Below are 21,060 nucleotides of genomic sequence, written 5' to 3'. Positions count from 1 at the left end.
CATGAATGTAGTACCCTGAAACCTGTCTTTAAGAAAAAAAACACTGTATCTCAGAATACATGTAAATTAGAAGTTGCATCTGTAAAAGCTACTAATTTGAAAAACTCTGCTTTCTGGTTTTTAGCTGCACGAATATATATCTTTCTAATTACAAAATGTGTCATTAGTATCAAGCAGTGAGTACAACTGGCCTGAAACCAATATAACTTAAAGCTAGCTGGAATTCTGTCTAAACTCCTCTTGACTAAAGTCTACTCTTTTTTGTAAATTCAAGAAAATATTGCGTTTATTGAGTTTTCTAGCGCTCAGATAAAAATGCCTTTTCCATTACTATCCTTTGTGATACATTTTAAAACTTGATAGGCCAAGCCAGTGTTCCTCAGTGGTTGAGTGTCGATCAATGAACCAGGAGGTCACAGTTCGCTTCCCGATTGGGGCACATGTCTGGGTTACAGATTCGTTCCCTAGTGTGGGTCCTGCAGGAGGCAGCCAATCAATGATTCTCTCTCATCATTGATGTTTCTGTCTCTTTCTCCCTCTCCCTTCCTCTTTGAAATCAATAAAAAACTATTTAAAATTTTTTAAAAAAACAACTTGATAAAAGTTAGAAAATAGAGTCATTTTAGGTCATTCTCCATACTGCCACAGAAATCAAACTTTTCTTTTCTTTTGTCCTGTTTATGTTCCAGATCCCATACTCCTCAGCATCTCCTGGGAATTATGTAGTAAGTACATTTGGGTTTCTTTGCTCATAAGAATTGGTGTTACGTTTTATTTGGGCAATGAAATCGTTGTCCAGATGTTAAGAAGAGCCCCTGTGTATTGGCCAAGATGTGAACATCTGATTTGTATTGAGTTGTTTCGTCTGCCAACCTCAGTACATATGTTGATGTTCATTAGTGAAACAGTTATCAATCTGGCCAAGATTGCCCTGAGTACTGTGTCTTACTTTAGCATATGTTTCTGTAAACCTGTACAGTACACTCTGCCCAATCATGAAGAAAGCCTTCCCCAGTTGCACAATGATATGCTTGAATTTGCAGTTCTTCAGGAGAATAATCTACACCCCTACTTCTCCACTCCCCACACACAGAGAAGGCATTTAACTCTCCCAATCACAAAGATAACCAAATAGCAGAAAAATGACTGGTAATGAGGAGGGATATTTTAAGTTATTTTTTCATTCTTAGAAATTTAAAATACTTTTCTTATTAACATTTAGTACTTATTAAAATGTTTTAAATAATTCATATATACCTCAAGTCAAATGAGCAGATGAGCTCTTGAACTTGCAAATGACCTTTTAACCATCATTACAATATAATCCTTGATGCATCTCAAGGCCATTATAACACAGGGTGGGGCAAAAGTAGGTTTACAGTTGTCCATATGGAAAATAATACATTAATTAATAAATAATCACACAAGAATCAACTCTGAGTTTCATATACTCACAACTGTAAACCTACTTTTGCCCCACCCTGTATTTAAGGGGAAATGCCTAACATGGGAGCAAGGATAAAATTGTAAAAAGGAAAATCTTTCCTGAAGAAATTTTCAGAAGTGGTGGCTAACTGGAGTAGGAAAAGGGAGTACTTTACCCTCCATGGAAATAGTGTGGTATGAATATAGTGAAAAGCTCATGCCGCATTGGACCTGTGCTCATTGTTTCCTTAAGTTACACAAACTAAAGAAGTCTCATATTTTTCACATTTTCTATGAAACAAAAATGAAAGTAAAAAAAATGGGATAAACCTATTTTTTCTTAAAATCACTTAAGAATAAGCCTGATATATATGAGGTGTCCCAAAAAATGTACACACACTTAATAGCTGATAGTTCAATTGATGTTTTTTTATTTATTTTCTGATTTCACCTATTGGAATTAATAATTATTCAAAGTGTGTATACATTTTGGGACACTGTGTAGTTTTATGAAATTGAAGACATTTATTTGAATAGGAATTTAAATTGCTTATTAAATACCAACTACATATGTCATTTGAAATAATTAATAGACTCTGCCTGCACACTCAGAATGAAGTGAAACTTTAGCCACTTACTAGTTATTTTGACTACTGTACATCTGAAATTACTGAATAATTTTAGAGTTACCTAATCTTCGTTTCAGGTGGACTGTGTAGCTACAGCCTTAGTAACCCACAGCATTAGTCACCATTGCCTCTCATTTCTGATTGATGTGATAGATGAAGGTGCAATGCTCCAGAAGGTTTACTTGACACTGATAGAAGAAAGAAATAGAATCAGTGTATTTCTTAAACATAGAAATATCTTTTGGTTGTTAATTTCCTATAAGAGCCACGGATACAAACCATAAGAAAAATACAATAACCTAAATCACAAATACATGTGAATTACTCCTCTTTTATGGATTTGCAAAGACCTGATTAAATGGCTTCTCCTTAACCTCATTATACCTGGTGTGATTAAGTCATGAATAATAAGTCAGTTTACAGGCTCATTGTTTTGGGAAACTTGTCAAAACAATCTCAACATACTTAAACTGAATTATACTTTGCATAAGATTAAAATGACTATATGTTAAAAGAAAATAAATTATGGAGAAAATTAATTTTCTCTGTTATTTTCAAATTGCATCACTATTAAAATAAGTCTAACTTTTCTTCTGTTTTTATTTATATTATTCAATTAACTGCCTTATTTTTACTGAAATTTTGTATAATTATTTAGGGTCCTCCGGGAGGTGGAGGGCCACCGGGAACACCCATCATGCCTAGTCCAGCAGGTATTGTAATCAGACTAGCCACATTGGCATTCGATTATTAGAATAAAATAGAGAAATTGTTCTGAAAGTTAGTAGTATTCATTGTCTCATTGATGAATAAAAAATAGAGTAGAGGTAGCAAATAGGAAGAAATCGTGTTCTTAAACACCTATTGTTCAAATACTTTAAGCATTTAGAAAATTCCTGTTATGTAAGTAACATATAATCAGGATGTAAATTGTATTGATCTGTATGAATTGTCCAATGATTATCTGACTAAAAGATTCCTTGAGACTGTGGAAAAGATCAAAATCTCAAAACTTAGAAAAATTCTGCATAAGTTAACACATCAAATGCATAGATCCATTAGGTTTAATATAGCAAATCTGACCTACCAATCTATTATCTTACTAAGATAGATGTACATGTACCTACAATATTATTTATCCTGCATATCTATAGGTATTTATTAATTAGCTAATAGATCTACCATGTAGTGTGGAAATTTTTTTTAATCTTCTAAACTAAAATATCTGAGTATTCCTGTAATCATTATTTAATAATGCTGGTGGGAATGCAGACTGATGCAACCACTATGGAAAACAGTACGAAGTTTCCTGAAAAAAGTTAAATGTGAAACTGCCATTTGACCCAGTGATCCCACTTCTAGGAATATATCCTAAGAAACCTGATAAACCAATCAGAAAGAATATATGCACCCCTACGTTCTTAGCAGTGCAATTTACAATAGCTAAGACATGGAAATAGCCCAAGTGCCCATCAGTAGATGGGTGGATAAAAAAAGCTGTGGTACATTTACACAATGGAATAGTAGTCAGCAGTATATGAAAAAAGGATCTCTTACCTTTGAGACAGCAGAGAGGAACCTGGAGAGTATCATGCTAAGCGAAATACGTCGGTCAGAGAAGGACAAGTATCACATGATCTCACTCATATGTGGATCTAATGAACAAAATAAACTGAGGAGCAAAATAGATCCAGAGACACAGAAGCATAGAACAGACTGACCAATCTCAGAGGAAAGGCAAGGTGAAAGAGTGGGTGGGGAGAGATTAACCATTAACCGGGGAATTTATATGCATAGCCCATGGACACAAACAATAGTGCAGTGTCCAGATCATCTTCAATTATTACTTTGTGATGAGTTGGATATAGATTATAAAGAAAGATATTAATTAAGTAATATTTTGTTTCAGATTCAACCAACTCTGGAGACAACATGTATACTTTAATGAATGCAGTACCTCCTGGACCTAACAGGCCTAATGTAAGTATGAATTTTTTAAAAATTTTGTAATGTATTTGAACTCTTAGTGCATTCCATTTCTTGGATACTCTTTAAGGTTTATATTTTATAATCCAGGTGCTTATTGGATATTAAGAAAATAAAATTCTTATGTTCTGAGTCTAAAAAATGTAATATATAACATATATGAAATATTTCATATCAATATGATTTAAATTAAAACTAAACCTAATTAATTATAAAATGTTGGTGTAGACTTATTTTATCTCAAGTACTTAATAATTAATACTATTTGAAAATGACAGGTAATGTATAATTATTACCTCATTTTAGCATCACTAATTTCTTCATTGTGATCATATTTTATTATTTTTTTTATCCTGAGAAACTTGACAATAAATAAGGAAGTTAGATATACTTATTTTTCTCTAGATTTTGAAATCCAGAGTTTAAATATGGACCTGAGGCAGTTCTGCTGAAAGAATTTGGATTTTTTAATAAAGCATATGATTGTGATTTTTTTCCACAAAAACTTACAAGAAAATGATATTTTATTTATCTGTGATACAAGACGTACATGTAAACAAAAAAATATTTCTAACAGAATGTAGTTACTACACAGATATGTACATATAAATATAGGGTAGTTCAATTAAAGAAAAAGCAGGAGGCATAAAGGAATTTTCATAAGTACCGAAAACTGAGAATGAAATAATTATTATAATGGAGCTTCCTTGCAGTAAAGACAAAAGGGAAACTGAATCTGTCCAGTATGAATAGTACTTAAAAGTGGCTAATTTGAAAGGAGATATCACACTGAGGGCTTAGTATAAAAAAATAATGTAAAATATCTCATTAAAATTTGTATATCAACTATATGTTGAAGTGATAATAATTTTGATATAAAATATATTATTAAAATTAACCTCACCTATTTCTTTTTACTTGTTAAATATGGCTGTTAGTAAATCTAAATTTACTTATGCAAGTTCACATTTGTGGCTTGCATAATTGTGTCTGATAAGCAATACTGCCTCCAGTTATCACTGTTCTCTTTATAGAATCAAGTAAATTGCTTTTCAGGAAAATAAACAATTAACTATCAATTATGTCTAAACCTGTTTTCACAGATATTTTAAAGAATAGTAAATATGATAACGAACAATGTTCATTTTAGAAATTCAGCAAAAAAGTTTTACACTGCAATTTCATATCTTAAAATTTGGTATTTGAAAGGGAGGGAGCAAAAGAGGAAATCCAGAGCATATGGTACTGAAGACATTTCTGGGGGCAGCTAAGCTGACATCATCCAAGTATGTTTCACTCTGGATCTCTAACTCCATCTAAAGATAAGAGATCCAAGAACAGTAGGTGAATATGTCACTTTTTCAAATGTCATTCATCTCAGCCAGCAGTAGTAAAAGAAAATTCCTGCTGAAGGCTAGGTCTGGAGTTTTATGTGCTTCAAGTACATATACTTATGGTCTATGGGGTCCAGATAAAAAGACCAGAATAAGTTCATGGACTATTGGCCTCAGCAGCACCAGTTCCTAAGCCCAGAACTATGCTTTTGACAAATGCTGAATAACAATTGTAAGTTCAAAGTTAATTTCTTTGACTTATCAGTTAAGGCATACACATTCCAAGTTGTTTACTGAAAATCAATCCATGTGCTTTTAGGCAATAAAATTTTCGGAAACAGAATTGACATTATTTTGAGAAAATGTATAAGCATGTGATCCGTATCATCGTAGATGATGGATAGCCATCTTATTCCCACACAGTTGATGGTACACAGGTTATCTGCTAAGGGGAATTGTTTTCCCCCCAAAAGCCCATGTGATTAGTAGCTACCACTACCCAATCTACACACATAAATACACATACACATGCACACATCGCATTCAATATTCTCTACCATACAACATGGAAGAAATGCTTTTGGCATGGGAAATTTTAAGAGCAAGTGTTTCCAGTAGGTTGTTTTAATTGCAAAAATAAGATAATATGGATAGCTTGTCTTCAAACTGGGATCTGAGTTTCCTCAAAAGTATTTCAGGGAGATGAGGGAAAGATGGAGTGGGCAGGCCATGAGCTCGCCACCACCAGCTGTGCCGCAGCACACCTGCTCACATCTGTGTTTTTTTACCAGACTTCTAAAGTAAGACTTCACTTGAAAATAAAATAAGTTAATGCCACTGCCTTTTAACATGTTAATTATAACTGCTGCAGAATGATTGTCATTGAACTGACATAGTTGAGACTGCCAAGGAGAATTAGCTATATTCAGCTGTCCCCAAGGAGCTGAACGAAAAGGGCGGGGCAAAAGTAGGTTTTCAGTCGTAAGTACACAAAACGCAGAGTTTATTCTTGTATTATGATTTATTAATTATTGTATTACTTTCTATACAAACAACTATAAACCTACTTTTGCCATGCCCTGTATTTAACCTATAAGATGAAATTACTTATGTCCATTTGAACAAAAAATAGATTGTCTGCTAAAAAAGTTAATGTTGGTATAATAATGTTGGGTCATTCTTATTAGTAAGATATTAATCATCTTAGCAACTTCATCAAAATCACCTCTAGTTTATAATAGTACAATTCGTCAGTAGCATAGGAGAGAATGTTTATCCTTTGCACTGACTGTATAGATTCCCTGCTTGAGGACACCTAAAGAAGAAAAATGTGGTTCTGAACAAGGATTAGTCTGAAGATCCAAACAGAGAGAGTATGGCATGGGGAGGTAGAACAGTCCAGTTAGAGACTATAAGGCTGGGAAAAAATCGAGGAAAGTAATCTCTATAACTTGAAAATAAAAATAAGTTGTGTAATTATCTTAAAATGTTAAAGACAGATATTTTAACATTGATATAAACAATTATTTTCAATGTTCTCATCATCCTTTTCTTCACTTTTTAAAGTTTCCAATGGGCCCTGGTTCAGATGGACCCATGGGTGGATTAGGAGGAATGGAGTCACATCACATGAATGGCTCTTTAGGTAAGGATATTACAAATAAATTCAAAACAAAACCTTAATTCTACATAGTGGGTATTATAGTTTGCAAAGTTCTGTATACAGAAACTCATTTTGAAAATGCTTCATCTTTTGCCTCATCCTGATAGTTTAATCTACAGTGTATTGTTTATGATGACTGTAGATGAATTGAAAATCAGAAATGTGAGATTTATTCTAACCTAGCTCATATTCACAGGTATTTCCTTTAACCTATCAAATCTGGGTGTTTAATGATAAAAGACATATATCATGCATTCTTGCCTGTAGGACTGCAGTATCCTCCCAACTGGTATCTCTGTTTCCAAAGGTCTTTAGATACAATCTCAGAGCAACTAGTTCTTTGCAAGAATCTTAACTTTTTTCTGTATTTTAATGTTTGTCTCTATTTTAAAATAAAATTGGTATCATATTCTGGATAATTTGATGATTCTCTTAAGAGAGAAAACTGTCCACATTTTTGTGTGTTCAGTGATAGAGCTGATTTCAAGTAGTGTGACTACTAGCTGAAACCCTACTTCATAAAGGATGCCTTCTTGCCAAGTGAAGCCAAATATCTGTAAGGTGAGCACAGAGTTTCACAGTTGTGAGAGATAGAAACAAATGGTACAAAATTGACTAGGTCACAGAGCCCACCTGTATAGGCCAAATGCAAAACCAAAAAATATATATATTCTATGTTTATATGTTTAAGTAACAGTATTATAAACTAATGTAAGAGTTGATGATGGGCATGGAGGTTTGTGATCTTTTTTTTTCTTTTGAAAATGGACCGTCATTTACTTAGATGGAGAAACTATGCCCATGAGTAACTTACATTATACACAGATTTCACAACCCCACCAAGGTCAGGAAATGACCTCCTTTGATACTTTGAAAAGCTATGTAACCTCAATAATCAAGAAATCATTTGCAACCCATTGGTAGATTTTTCTGCTCTAAAGGATGCATACTTATTTTGCCTATATTTCAAAGTCTTAATTTGCACTGTCCAATTATGGTAACCACTAGATGTGTGACTACTTAATTTTAAATTAAAAATAAATAAAATACAAGTTCAGTTCCTCAGTTGCACTGCCACATACCAGGTGCACAGAGCCACATCTAGCTAATGGCTGCCATAACGAACAACACAGGAAAACATTTCCATCATCACACGAAGTCTTATCAGCCAGTACCATTCTAGAATTTTATTTTCTAATTTCTTGCAAAATAATTTATTTTCCAGTCTTTTAATTTAGAGAATTAACCACAAAAAAAGATGACATTTGGTCATAAAGGGTTCTCAATTATATTATTCACTACAATAGAATTTACAGAAGAGTTTCACATATGCTTGGCATGTGGCTTATCACTTTCTGTAATGAACTTTATTGTGCATATTTACATATGTGCATAATTGCACATGTACATTCAGTGCTTAGCTATTATGCCTGCTTATTTATAAATTAATCATGTTAATAAGCCCTAACTTTATTTGTGACTGTTGACTGAATGATGTACTATGAAACATTATATTTTTATCTCAGGAAGATTAATTGTTAAACTAATCCTATCTAATAATAGACAAACATGGTAATTGACCATACCTTCGCTACGCTTCCCATTGGCTAATCAGGGCGATATGCAAATTAACTGCCAAGAAAGATGGCAAGATGATGGTTAATTTGCATACGTAGGCGCCAAGTGACGGAGCGAAGTCGGCTGGCCCCGGGCAGGAGCAGTGAGCGAAGGCCGGCGTGGCGAGCGAAGAGCAAAGAGGGCAGCCCACCGCGCCGGCCTCAGCCAGGCCCTCAGCCATGCCCCCGGGGCCCGCACAGTGAGCGAGGGGCTTAGCTCCTCACTCGCCCCGGTGCCGGCCTCCGCCACGCCCCCGGGGCCCTCGAGCGGCGATTGAATCTGGGTGAGAAGTTAATTCTGTGGTTTGGTGTCCTGGCTCTCCTGGGGCCAGGGGTGGGCAAAATGGGAATCCCTGCTCTGAGAGTTCAGGGTCATGGGGAGCACACTGCCCCCTGGTGGAGCACACGAGTGGTGCCGGTGGCAGGGACCCTCTCAGACCAAATGCTGGTCAGAGACCAGGGTGGCTGGTGGGGTTGGAGAGCCCCCCTGATGGGGACACTCCGCCACACCCCCGGGGCCCACGCGCAGCGAGCGAGGAGCTAAGCCCCTTGCCCGCCGTGCCGGCCTCTGCCATGCCCCCGGGGCCCGGGCCCCTCCTGGCGAAGAGCGAAGGCCTGGGTTCCAAGCGCCGGAGGAAAACTAGTGCCAGCAGCCAGGGGAAGGGGCCCCCGAGGGGCCCCAGACTTCGAGAGGGCACAGGCCAGGCTGAGGGACCCACCCGAGTGCACAAATTTTTGTGCACCAGGCCTCTAGTCTATATAATAAAAGCCCAGCAACCCTTATGGTGGAACTACCAGAACAACTGGTCACTATGATGCGCACTGACCACCAGGGGGCAGACGCTCAACACAGGACCTGCCCCCTGGTGGTCAGTGTGCTCCCACAGCTGGTGCGCCGCTCAGCCAGAAGCCAGGCTCAGGGCTGGCGAGCACAGCAGCAGTGGCAGGAGCCTCTCCTGCCTCCACAGCAGCACTAAGCAGCAGCGAGCCAAGCGGTAAGGAGCGAGCAGACAGGTGGTTAGCAGCGAGGGGTCCCGAATTGCAAGAGGAATGTCTGACTGCCGGTTTAGGTCCGATAAGGCCGAAACCGGCAGTCAGACATCCCCCGAAGGGTCCCAGATTGCGAGAGGGCACAGGCCAGGCTGAGGTTCACCCCACCCCGCTGTACGAATTTCGTGCATCGGGCCTCTAATTTAAAATAAAACTAATACTGGGCAAAGATCTGATTGTTGTTTCTTTATGCCAATAAGTATAATGTATGATTCCATTACTTAAATGAGAAATTAGTATTGTTTATTCATTTCTCCCAAGAATAAAAATAAAATACTATATTTGAAGACATTTTACTTTTGATAGATTGCTATGAATATTGATTGCTGTCAAATATGTGATATTATTAAAAATACTTTGCTTTTGGTTATTGTGCTAAAATGTGGTTCAGAATCTTGTTGGGTATTATTGAAAATGTCCATTTTATATTTTATCAGATTTAGAAGCATAATGTCACAAAATATATTTAGAGATTTCTCTCTTGCTCTCTAGTTAAATGCATACACATATATACATACATGATAAAAATTTGAATTTAGTAGTATATATAAATCTCGCCATTATTTTACTAACAGGAATTTATGATAACAATAGTTTCCTTTATTCTGCCATTACAAACAGAAAAACTCCTAAATGATTAGGAACTAGAGGTGCAACTCTTCCCTGTATTTACCATCAAATGATACTTACTTACCATTCAGTGTAAAAAAAGGAATTTTTTGAGTTTAAAAATTCAGGAGATGTACACTGGAAAATACAACAAAAGTTTGTGTATTAAAGGAGTACTTAATTTATAAATGAAATCAGTACCTTATAAAGGCTTTTTTTTTTTTTTTGTACTTTGTTTCAGGCTCAGGAGATATGGACAGTATTTCCAAGGTGGGTGCTATGTATTCTGTATTGTTTTTTGTCTGTATTTTATTTCACACAGAATTCTCATTAAGATAATTAGAGTCACCTTATGAATTTTGTTCTTAAACAAGAGTTTGAAAGTAGAAGGTGAGATATAATTAACTGCAAGTTTGAAATATTAATATATATAATCTGTGGGGAAGGGTAAAAATTAATCTTTCACGAATGTTCCTAAACATGCTAGGGTTCATTTACAGTATGCACTATCCCCGGTTAATGGGTACCCAAGTAATAGCCAATTTAATCATGTTATGATATTTTATATTTGTAAAGCAAACTGATATACTTTAGGTAATTTTTTAAAAATGTAAAGAAGTCTATAGGAACATGAGAAGAGGTAAATTTGAAAAAGTGATTATTATATGTTATAAGGCCATTGCGTTTATACATCTCATTTGTCTTTCAAACCTTCCTTAGGAAATGCTGATGTCCTCAATCATTATTCTAGTTCCCCAAAATAGAGTACGAAAATAATTAGAGGAAAATTATAGTAATACAAGTAGGAAAGTAAGCCTTCAAAGAGCATGTGTCTGCATTTTTCTTCAAGAGTTTGAGTATCTAAAATTAATCCTTTGCTAAGATGCCTTATATTTTTTGAAGAAGAGTACCTAAATACTTTTTAGGTCATGATGAATTTAAAATAGTTCTCTGTGGATCAAAAATATATTTAGAATGGCTGATAAGAACTAATTATTAACTACCACTAGAATGACTCTGAGAAGTCTACTTTATATCAATACAGAAATTCATTAAAGGATGACTTTAAATTTTTAATTCTACTTCTAATTTATTTTCATGTATAATAATGTAAAATTCTCGATGCCAAGGTAAATAAAATAAGATTGAGCTGCAAAACCTTTTAAATTAATACTTCAGGCTAAAAAGGAAAAAAGAGTGAGAGAGAGTTTAATTGGCATTCTGACATTACACCTACACACCTGGCTTATACGTTCTACATACACTTTGGATGTCCGCGTCTAGGATCAATCAGAAAGGCCTTTTTCTTTTCTAAAAATAGGTAAATATTTATAGCGGCACTAGCTTACTTCTGTGAGAAATAGTATTAGGTAAGCCTTCAAAAAGCCTGTTTTCAAAGTCAGATTCACTGTAAAACTCCATTGGGGCCTTTTCTCTGGGAAGCTCCTTCACCAGTTAGATGTCTGTGATTACATCAGCTCCCTTAGGGGCCTAACAACTGATATTAGCCGAATGGTGCTTTGTGGTCACAAGTGAAATTTCTAATGTTAGATTTCAGTAGCATGCCCTAGTACAGTGATGGCGAACCTATGACACGCGTGTCAGAGGTGACACGCGAACTCATTTTTTTGGTTGATTTTTCTTTGTTAAATGGCATTTAAATATATAAAATAAATATCAAAAATATAAGTCTTTGTTTTATTATGGTTGCAAATATCAAAAAATTTCTCTATGTGACACGGCACCAGAGTTAAGTTAGGGTTTTTCAAAATGCTGACACGCCAAGCTCAAAAGGTTCGCTATCACTGCCCTAGTATCTAAAGAGGACTCTTCATTACACAAATGTGGGATCATCTGAATCACTTTCATCTTCTAAAATTTCCACTACAACCCATAACTTTGTACATTAGATAGTTGTAAACAATTCTATATTGGAGAGTACTTGGTAATTTATTAAGTACTTTGAAATGTATAAATAGTGCCATAAGGACAAATTAGATACCATCTTCTAATCTGCCCCATATCAGGTCTGTTGCTGTTCCTTCTATGCTTATTTTCCCATTCCTATTCCCAGAGACAAGTTTTTACCTGGAAAAAATGCTGCTGATAACATTCTCTTGCCTAATGAGGTATTGCTTATTCTTTAAGCATTAATAAGCCACCCATTGTGTACTTTTGTGTACTGGGTACTGCCTTGTGCACTGTGGGGAGATATGATAGACTTCTTTAAGTACAAACATAATCTTTGCCCTCTAGTGGTTTAAACTTAGGCAGCAGTTCCTTCATTCAGTAAACATCAGCGCTGCCAAGGCTTATTCTAGGCTCTCAAAATCCAAAGATAAACAAGATAAGGTCTCTGCCTTCAAGAAGCTCAATATAACTAAGGAGACCAAACAAAAACAATAAGGAAAAACTTTTTCAAATCAGAATTCAAATACACTTCAATTAACATCATCGTCATTTCCACGTAATCTATAAGCCACTTAGCAATGTACTAGAAATGACCAGTTGCATCCCCTTCAGATGAGCTCCTACGCAGCTCCTTTCTGCACCGCCCGCCCCAGGCTGTCAGGGCGATGGTGCCATCAGAGTCTGCCATGTCTCCAGTTACCTTTCCTCTAGTCAGCAGCATCATGTGTATTAGCCCCCCTCCCCCACCACACTTAGTTTTCTCTTTACCTCTTTCCATTCACTGCCTCGTTATTTGTCTTTTACTCCAAGCTGTGCACATTGTCACCAGCTCAGTTTCCCATCTTCTTCCTTTCCAGCACTGTCCAGCTGCCTCACAAAACCCTCTTCTGCCTTTTTCCTGGGTCTGATCCCTCCCATCCTATTCTTTCCCTAGACATCCTTGCTTGTGAATCAGAAGATAATCTTGCCCACTACTGCTTAGCAGTTTGGTTTAAAATCCCTCTTAGATCTCCAGCTACATCTCCTCAGTTCCCCAATTAAACCTGTATTTTATCAAGCATCAATATTACATATTTTTTAAAATTTCTTATTCCATTTTTAAGTGTTGTTTTTTAGTACCATTTCAATTCTTTTTCTATTTTTTAATTGTAAATATACTCTTTTTTATGCATTTTATATGTAAGGTGAAGGTTACTGAATTGAGAATCAGAAAGCCTGGTTCTACTACTTACAAGTTTTGGTGGCAACATGTTACTTGATTTCTCTTAGGCTTTGTTTTCTTAGCTCTAAAATAAGAGATAGAGCTTATAGGTCATTTCTTACCTAGATCATAAAATTGTTGAGAATCATATGCAAGGGCTATGAAACACTGTACAGATACTAAATATTTTCCTCTTCATTATGCTACCTTTTGTGGACAAGGCTAGGAACCCACACTGTCAACTCCCTTTTGACAGCACTATTCTACTGGCAAAATGAGCTCAGGGCTCCAAACGAAGAGTTTTAACATGACTCTTGCTCAGTTGAGGATTACCTAGTAAAACTTATATGCACCTTTCTCATAATGCAGAATTCACTTTTAATTTAGAAGCCTTTTTTTTTTAATATATTTTTATTGATTTTTCACAGAGAGGAAGGGAGAGAGATAGAGAGAGTTAGAAACATCGATGCGAGAGAAACATTGATCAGCTGCCTCCTGCACATCCCCCACTGGGGATGTGCCTGCAACCCAGGTACATGCCCTTGACCGGAATCGAACCCGGAACCTCTCAGTCCGCAGGCTGACGCTCTATCCACTGAGCCAAACCATTTTCGGCTAGAAGCCTTTTTTAAAAAATATTTTTTTATTGATTTCAGAGAGGAAGGATAGAGGGAGAGAGAGAGAAAAACATCAATGATGAGAGAATCATTGATTGGCTGCCTCTTGCATGCCCCCTACTGGAGATCGAGCTGGCAACCTGGGCATGTGGCCTTGACCAGAATCAAACCTGGGACCCTTCAGTCCGCAGGCAGACGCTCTATCCACTGAACCAAACCAACTAGGGCTAGAAGCCTTTTTTAATGAAAAGTGAAATTCTTGTCATCCCTTTTGCAACTGAGGAGTCATTCATTCAATCAGTGGAACAAAAATATTATGCCTTGGAGTTGTTTTAGGAGTTGGGGTTAGAAAGGAGCAGATGGTTGTTTTCTTAGAAGGAGTTCACCTAAATAAATTCTGCAGTTCACATTAAGATACTTAGCATTTATATTTTTTTAGTTTGGAAAAAAATCAGAAGGCACAATCTGATCATGTCATGCTTAATAAATTATCAAAGGAGTCTTTCCAACCTGAACCTTTCGAACCTCATGAACCTTAGTTCCAGTTCAATATCCCACACCATTTGCAGGGTTGCCCATCAACAACTACAGATCTTTGCTATCATCTCAGCTGCGAGCCTGAGTTCTCGCTCACTTAACCCCCTGAGGGAACCTGGACTGGCAGTTTTTTCTTTTGGGAAAATGGCGGAGTCAAAATGACACTTATAAACCTTGCTATTGCCTGTGAGAAATCAAATCAAAATTCACTTCCAAAGGGCTTAGAATACTGTCAATATTATTTTCTTCCAATTATAGACAGAGCCCAAATTTCTACAAGTGTTCCCTTTTTAAATAGCAGTTTGAAAGTTTTGGAGCAATTTCTGGGGATAGGTGGGAGAAGGAACAATAACTAACTAATTAAGAGATGATATGGAAGAAAACTTGCAAGATAAAAATCACAGAAGAGAGAGCTAAATGAATTAAATGTGTTAGCCAGAAGAAATTGGGTGTGTGCGAGCCCACGCACAGGCACATGTATACTTAAAATAGCATTTGTATATGATGTCATAGCTTAAGTAGGGGAAACATTCCAGTTTGAAAAAAGGGTGAGGTGAATGAGAATGTAAGAAAATCCTTTGAAAATGGGATTAATATAATTTTAACTATAGTTTTTCAAGCTAAATTCTTAGACTACAAGTAAGGAATAAAGTACACATTAACAGAAGTAGAAAATGCAACCAAAATGCCTAATGTTGCTAAAAGTAAATTTTGCTTGTATTCTTTGTGCTCTGTACTCCCTAATTATATGCTTAAGCAACTGGAGTGCCTTTTTGACCCACCTAAGCCCTTTTTGTGCATTATATTCTTGCCTTCATGATAAAATCTCCTGAGCACTGCACACAAACATACCTACAGTTAACTGAAATATACACCCAGTTCATTGCCACCCACCCTCACAACTTGTTCCGGCCTGTTGTTTGGAACCATCTTGACTGTTCCTCAGGTGCCTGTATTGAGTGTGACTTTATCTTCATCATGTCACTCAGTGATCGTGGACAGCACAATCTCCTTAAGACCCCCCATTAGAAACTTTTGTTGTTTTTTTGCAGCATTTTATAGAGATTACTTCAGATTTTTTTTTAAGATTTCAAGATTTTCAGACATGCCCAGTGAACTAGAAAGGAGTAGGTTTCAGAGATCTGGTATTAGTTCAGTTTTGTATCTTCCTCTCAGTGTTCTTATATAACCCCACACAAAAGTGTGCAATGCTGAGTCACCATGATATGAAAATAATGCACGAAAATCAAAAATAATAACGCTGAGAGAGTTTTAAAAATATTTCTTCTAAATATTTAAATAGTAATGCAATATTACTTTCAAATTTCAAATATTTTAAAATCACATTGAGTCAGGAATCAGATTTTAAGTTAGATAAACTTTCAAAATTGTAAGTCAAGAAATGAGATATGGCAAAAGCGCAGCAGAGTCTGAGAACACTGCGACTCAATCAGATATGCTGCTCCTCTGGGGCACCTCAGGAGCTGCTGGGAATGGGAACGTTCCACTAGAGTGGAGAGGGCGTATATCATAGATTTGTCTGAATCTGTAGAAGTCTTCAGCTCCAAGGTGCATCCTCACATACCTGTAGGTAGATGTTAGATTATTTTTTATTCTAAGATTATCAGTTTCTCCATATATATGAAATGACAGAAATCTGCCTTCCCCCAAAAGACCTAGATTTGGGGTGAATCTTAAAATATTTGTAAAATTTACTTTTATTTTTTATCTAAGTCAGCATTATCATTCCCAGTTTCCAAACATATTTGATTAGTTAGTAACTTTAATCATGAATAAGTATAGCTTTGTTAGTTGCACTTAATTAAATTCTACTCACATGTTGTTTTTTTGGAAATCAAGTTATCCATGTTCATTTCAATGTAGATTTGCTTTTCAATATACTTGGAAAACTAACATTTTTAAAGAGTAATTCATTAAAAAAAAAAAGAGTTCTCTTTCTGCTATTAACCATGGTTCTCCAGCTGGTGTGGTTCATTGGCAAATGGAGCTTCTGTGGACGGAGGCTCCTGGTTGTCAGCTGCTCCCTGTGGGGTGCACAGCAGGACAACATACAAGCGGAACTCCGCCGCTTCCTGTACCTGTGTCTGCTGTGCACTTAGCCTTATTTTTAAAATAGCACATATTCTCATTCATACAATTTTAAATTTTATGACATAACTTGTCTTTAGTTAAGTCACACCATCAGTGCAATTTTCTTTTAAACAGCCAAGTGTACAATGTCAATGGCTTAGGGAAAAAAATATTAAATCTTTCTCTCACTTGAAATAACAAATAAAAAATTTTAACCTTGAAGTTTCTTTTTACAAGTCTATAAATTGGAGCTTGGAAGAGTCCCTCAGTCACAGTCTCAGTTCTGTGTGAACGGGCTTTATACGCCAATGCCATTCAGTTCGTATTTCCTATAGATGTGGAGTATCAGACGCCCTCACAGGGCTAACATTGTACGGTAATAATTAGACTAGAAAATTTAAATAGAACATGAAGTGATATACTGCTTGGTGTTTGATTAGATTGCTAATATCAACCACTTTATCTTAAAGGAAAGTTTCAAAGTAAATCTATTCTTAAACTAATGATAGAAAAAGGTTCTAACGCAGGTTCATCTCGGAGCCTTCTTTTCTTCTAAAAGCACATATTGAATTCTCAGGTCCTGAGGTATTTCTCTTGTTCTTAACTATAGTTGTTAACTATCTTCTTTTTTTCCTTATGGTTCATATAAAAATAATGGTTAAAATAGTGTTACTGTGCAAACCGTATGTGAAATGAAAGGGAAATGTTTATGAAAACGGTGATCTTTTGATGTTTGACTAATAAAATTACCAAGAGAAGGTGTCACTCCGTCATGCCTGATCAGTAGGTTGGCTCTTCATCGTGCCCCTGCTGGAAATGTTTTTAAACTCTCCAGAGTTCTAGGAACTCTGTAAGCTGAGGGTGGGAAATTGAATAAATATTGATTCTGAGACTAAGAAAAAGAGTTGTGGTGGGTTATTTCGGGTGTTCTGTGTGTTTTTTAATTTTCATTTGGGAAAGCATTAGTACTTGTCAAGGTTCAAAGAATGAACCAGAAAACATGCTCTAAGATTAGAATCACAAGTCGGCTTTGTCCGTAGAGATGCTGCTATAGATTCCAATTTTGAAACAGTACAATGCAAGAGGGAAATTAAAATCTTCAACAATGCCTTGTTTTCTAAATCTTGTTTACAGAACTCTCCCAATAATATGAGCCTGAGTAATCAACCGGGCACTCCAAGGGATGATAGCGAAATGGGGGGAAATTTCTTAAATCCTTTTCAGAGTGAGAGTGTAAGTATTCCCTTGACTACATTATTATATCCAGATTTTATTTCTGAAGCTCTTCTATTAGAAGTAATGCATAAAGCCATTATTACAACTGTTTAGAGTTCAATAGGTTGATCTTTTAAAAGTCAGAAAATTAAGTGAAATTTATTTGAAAAAAATATAAAAATAAACTTTTTCTTTTTTACTCCCATATACATACATAGTTACAAAAACAAAAATTATAATACTAACTTTCTCATACAGAACATCCACCATCAGGAGCACACTGGAAATAGGTTGCGTATTTGGTAATTTTTGTAAGTTCTCCCATTACTAAAATGTTTTGGATCACTGCAAACCCAGGTCTGTGCTTAGTGCTGTCTGTCCTTAAGGCTCTGAAAATTATCTAGATGTCTGTACTTCCACTAGGCCTCACTCCCTGGTTTTACATTGTTAACCTGTTTTTTACATTTAATCTAAGCTGACTACCCAGCTTCTTTTTTGAGTGTAAGTATAGTGTTAAGCAAAGGCAGTATCATTCATATCTCCATAGTGGTACACAAGCACAAAAAGAGAAGCAATAAAGTTCACTTGTTCATTTAATAAACAATCACTGAGCATGTACAGTGGGCGGTGCTAGGCACTGGTGAGACCAAAAAGACAACGTGCTGTCGTTTTTCAAGGGGTTATTACATAATACAATGACTTTTAAACTAATATTTCACATTAAAAGCATCTATAGAATTTTTAAAAATAGAATTTGCCAGAACCCTCCCTAGACCTGGTGAATCAGAATTTCCAGGAGTGGGGCTGAGCAAACCTGAATGTGGAAAAGCTTTGTAGGTGCTGCTGCTGCACACTCTCTGCTCAGCGCCACTGGACTGGAACATGGCAGAAAGGGTTTCAGACCCAGACGAATTTCAGTCCCAGGGCCAGTGCCTCCGCACATGATCGCCATCTTTAAAACTGATTATGGAGGCTCTACCAACTACAAACAGAATCCGAACAAAAAGCTTCCCTCATGTTGCCCTGGTTCAACCTTCAGTAGAGGAGACACCATCAGAGTGGAAGCAGTGGCTGGTCGCTTACCCACTTTTGCACAGAACAGTGCTTTCCAAATGGACCCAAGATTGGGTGTTCTGTGGACTCTCTTACTTCTTGGTGTTGACCTAGCGCCTCTGCATGGGATAAGACTGGCCCTGATTTTTTACTTCACTTCTGTTAAAACTAGAAATGCAGTTATGCTGATCTTTGGTTTGTCTGTTTTATTTCCAGGATATATAAACACAGGTGTGGGGAAAAGTAGGTTTACAGTTGTGAGTATGCAAAAAGAGCTTATTTTTGTAGTATTATTATTATTTACTAATTATTGTATTATTTTCCATATAAACAACTGTAAGGCTACTTTTGCCCCACTCTGTGTATATGTATGTTAACAAGGACAAAGAAGGCATACATAAAAATTCATATTAAAAAAAATCCAGAGTAGCCCATTCATGATGAGGAAATAGGAAATACATGAGAAACTATGTAGTTTGTCATAATGCTTAGGATTATGGAAATTATTTCTTACACCCTGGTTCTTTCATTAGTTTGTTGCAAGACTATGGACAAATTAGTTAATTTTAATTAATTGGTTAATGTTTACTTGATCTAATTAGGTGCATTTATTTTTATGCTAATTTTTCCAGCAATAAAATGCTATAAATTAGTGAGGTATATGATAATTACTTCATTTCAATTCAACATTTATTGAGCCTGCTTTATGCAAAGCAGTAGGTTAAGGACAAAGTATTCTGAGATAAATATAACACATCCCTAACCTCAAAAAATGTAATCAGATGGAGAGAACATACTTACAAAACTAATTAAACCATATGTCAGATTAATAAGTACTATCATAGGTATAAACCAGGTGTTTTAAAAGCATAGAGGAAATTATTTATTTTAGATTGGATAAGAAAACTTTTTTTAAAGTTTCCATATGACATGAATTCCAGAGGAGCTGTCCCCTCTCCTTCCTCCCAGATCTGTCATTCCTGACTGCTGCCTTGTTTACAGGGAAGGGGTGACACCTCAGAGTTGGCACCAGAATTCTCCCTGTGGTGATCAAAGAATCAGATATAACAGGACTTTAAAAGTGTCTTTGTGCAGAATACACACCAGCCTCACCCTTTAACCCCAAGTGGAGTATGTTCTCATAGAACAGCAGGTCCTTTTGTGAATTTGTGCATAGAAAAGAGAGCAGCTGGAGCAGGGCCTCGCCCACCCTGACCCCTGCCCTTGAGGCCTAGAAGAAGGTAAAATGCTCTGCAAAGTGAGGGAAAACAGTCCCTACCTTTTCTTCTCCCTCCCTCTCTCCTGTCCCCACCAGAAAAGTCTCCAAAGGCAAAATAATTGGATGGTGGTTGAGAAAGGGCACCCCCGCTGGAGGTGGTGCGGCCTTAGCAGCAGGTCCCCCTGGGGCTCCATTCTCCTGTTCACCAGGTGGGGGCTCTGCTCATGAATGATGTCACTGTTTTCTGTGGTTTTCTCTATCACATCACCACACATTTTTGTTTAGACTTTTTTTTTTAAAGATCAAGAAATGAGAGCAGAGAGGAAGGAAGACAAAGGAGATTCCATGCTGACAAATGTAAGGCCTCAGGAAGAAGTAGACTAGGTATCGCCAGTAAGTTATAATGTCTGCAAAGGCCCCTTTCCTGCGACTTCCCAGTGAGCTGACAGCAGCCCCGCCTTGGCTCATTTCTGTCCTGTAACAGCTCTAGAGCCAGAGTGGCCCACCTGGGCTCTCCCCTGTTGCTGCTTCTATCCTAAGACCTTCCTTGTTTCACTGTCCCCAGATTTAATAAGCGTACTTTCAAAAGAAAAAAAGAACATACTTTCAAAAGAAAATTTTCCAATGAATAAACATTTAAAGTTCGTGGGGGTTTTTTAATGCCCATAACTCTGAAAAGCACATATTGCTGAGCAGTCTGCCTTTTGAAGATTTGTTGGTCTTTATCTTGAAGCTAAACCACAGAAAGAGGCCTGGGAAGGAAGCAAACATCTATTGAGTGCTTACCATGTACACACACTATCCTGGTCACTTCACATGTGCTTTTTTATTTAATTCATATAGAAACAAAGATTCCCCACCGAAGTCAGAAACCTTGCTATGCCAACATGCTTTACACAGAAAA

General features: G+C 36.7%; 1 protein-coding gene across 10 annotated transcripts in view; it reads left to right on the top strand.

Annotated features, from left to right (window-relative positions):
* Window positions 1-21,060, top strand: part of SSBP2 (single stranded DNA binding protein 2) — a 214,780-nt gene that overhangs the window by 188,425 nt on the left and 5,295 nt on the right. For 9 of the 10 annotated variants that reach the window (XM_070412279.1, XM_070412282.1, XM_070412277.1 and 6 more), the window contains 6 exons: window positions 690-725; window positions 2,713-2,767; window positions 3,964-4,034; window positions 6,941-7,019; window positions 10,554-10,582; window positions 17,804-17,902. In XM_070412279.1, coding sequence (XP_070268380.1) covers window positions 690-725; window positions 2,713-2,767; window positions 3,964-4,034; window positions 6,941-7,019; window positions 10,554-10,582; window positions 17,804-17,902 — 369 coding nt within the window. The remainder of the gene's footprint in view (window positions 1-689; window positions 726-2,712; window positions 2,768-3,963; window positions 4,035-6,940; window positions 7,020-10,553; window positions 10,583-17,803; window positions 17,903-21,060) is intronic. The other variant, XM_070412280.1, reaches the window with a different exon arrangement.

Source organism: Myotis yumanensis, unplaced genomic scaffold, assembly GCF_028538775.1.
Source record: "Myotis yumanensis isolate MYYU_CA2020_CCGP unplaced genomic scaffold, mMyoYum1.0.hap1 SCAF_4, whole genome shotgun sequence".
Taxonomy (NCBI): domain Eukaryota; kingdom Metazoa; phylum Chordata; class Mammalia; order Chiroptera; family Vespertilionidae; genus Myotis; species Myotis yumanensis.
This window is presented reverse-complemented; position numbering and strand designations above follow the sequence as displayed.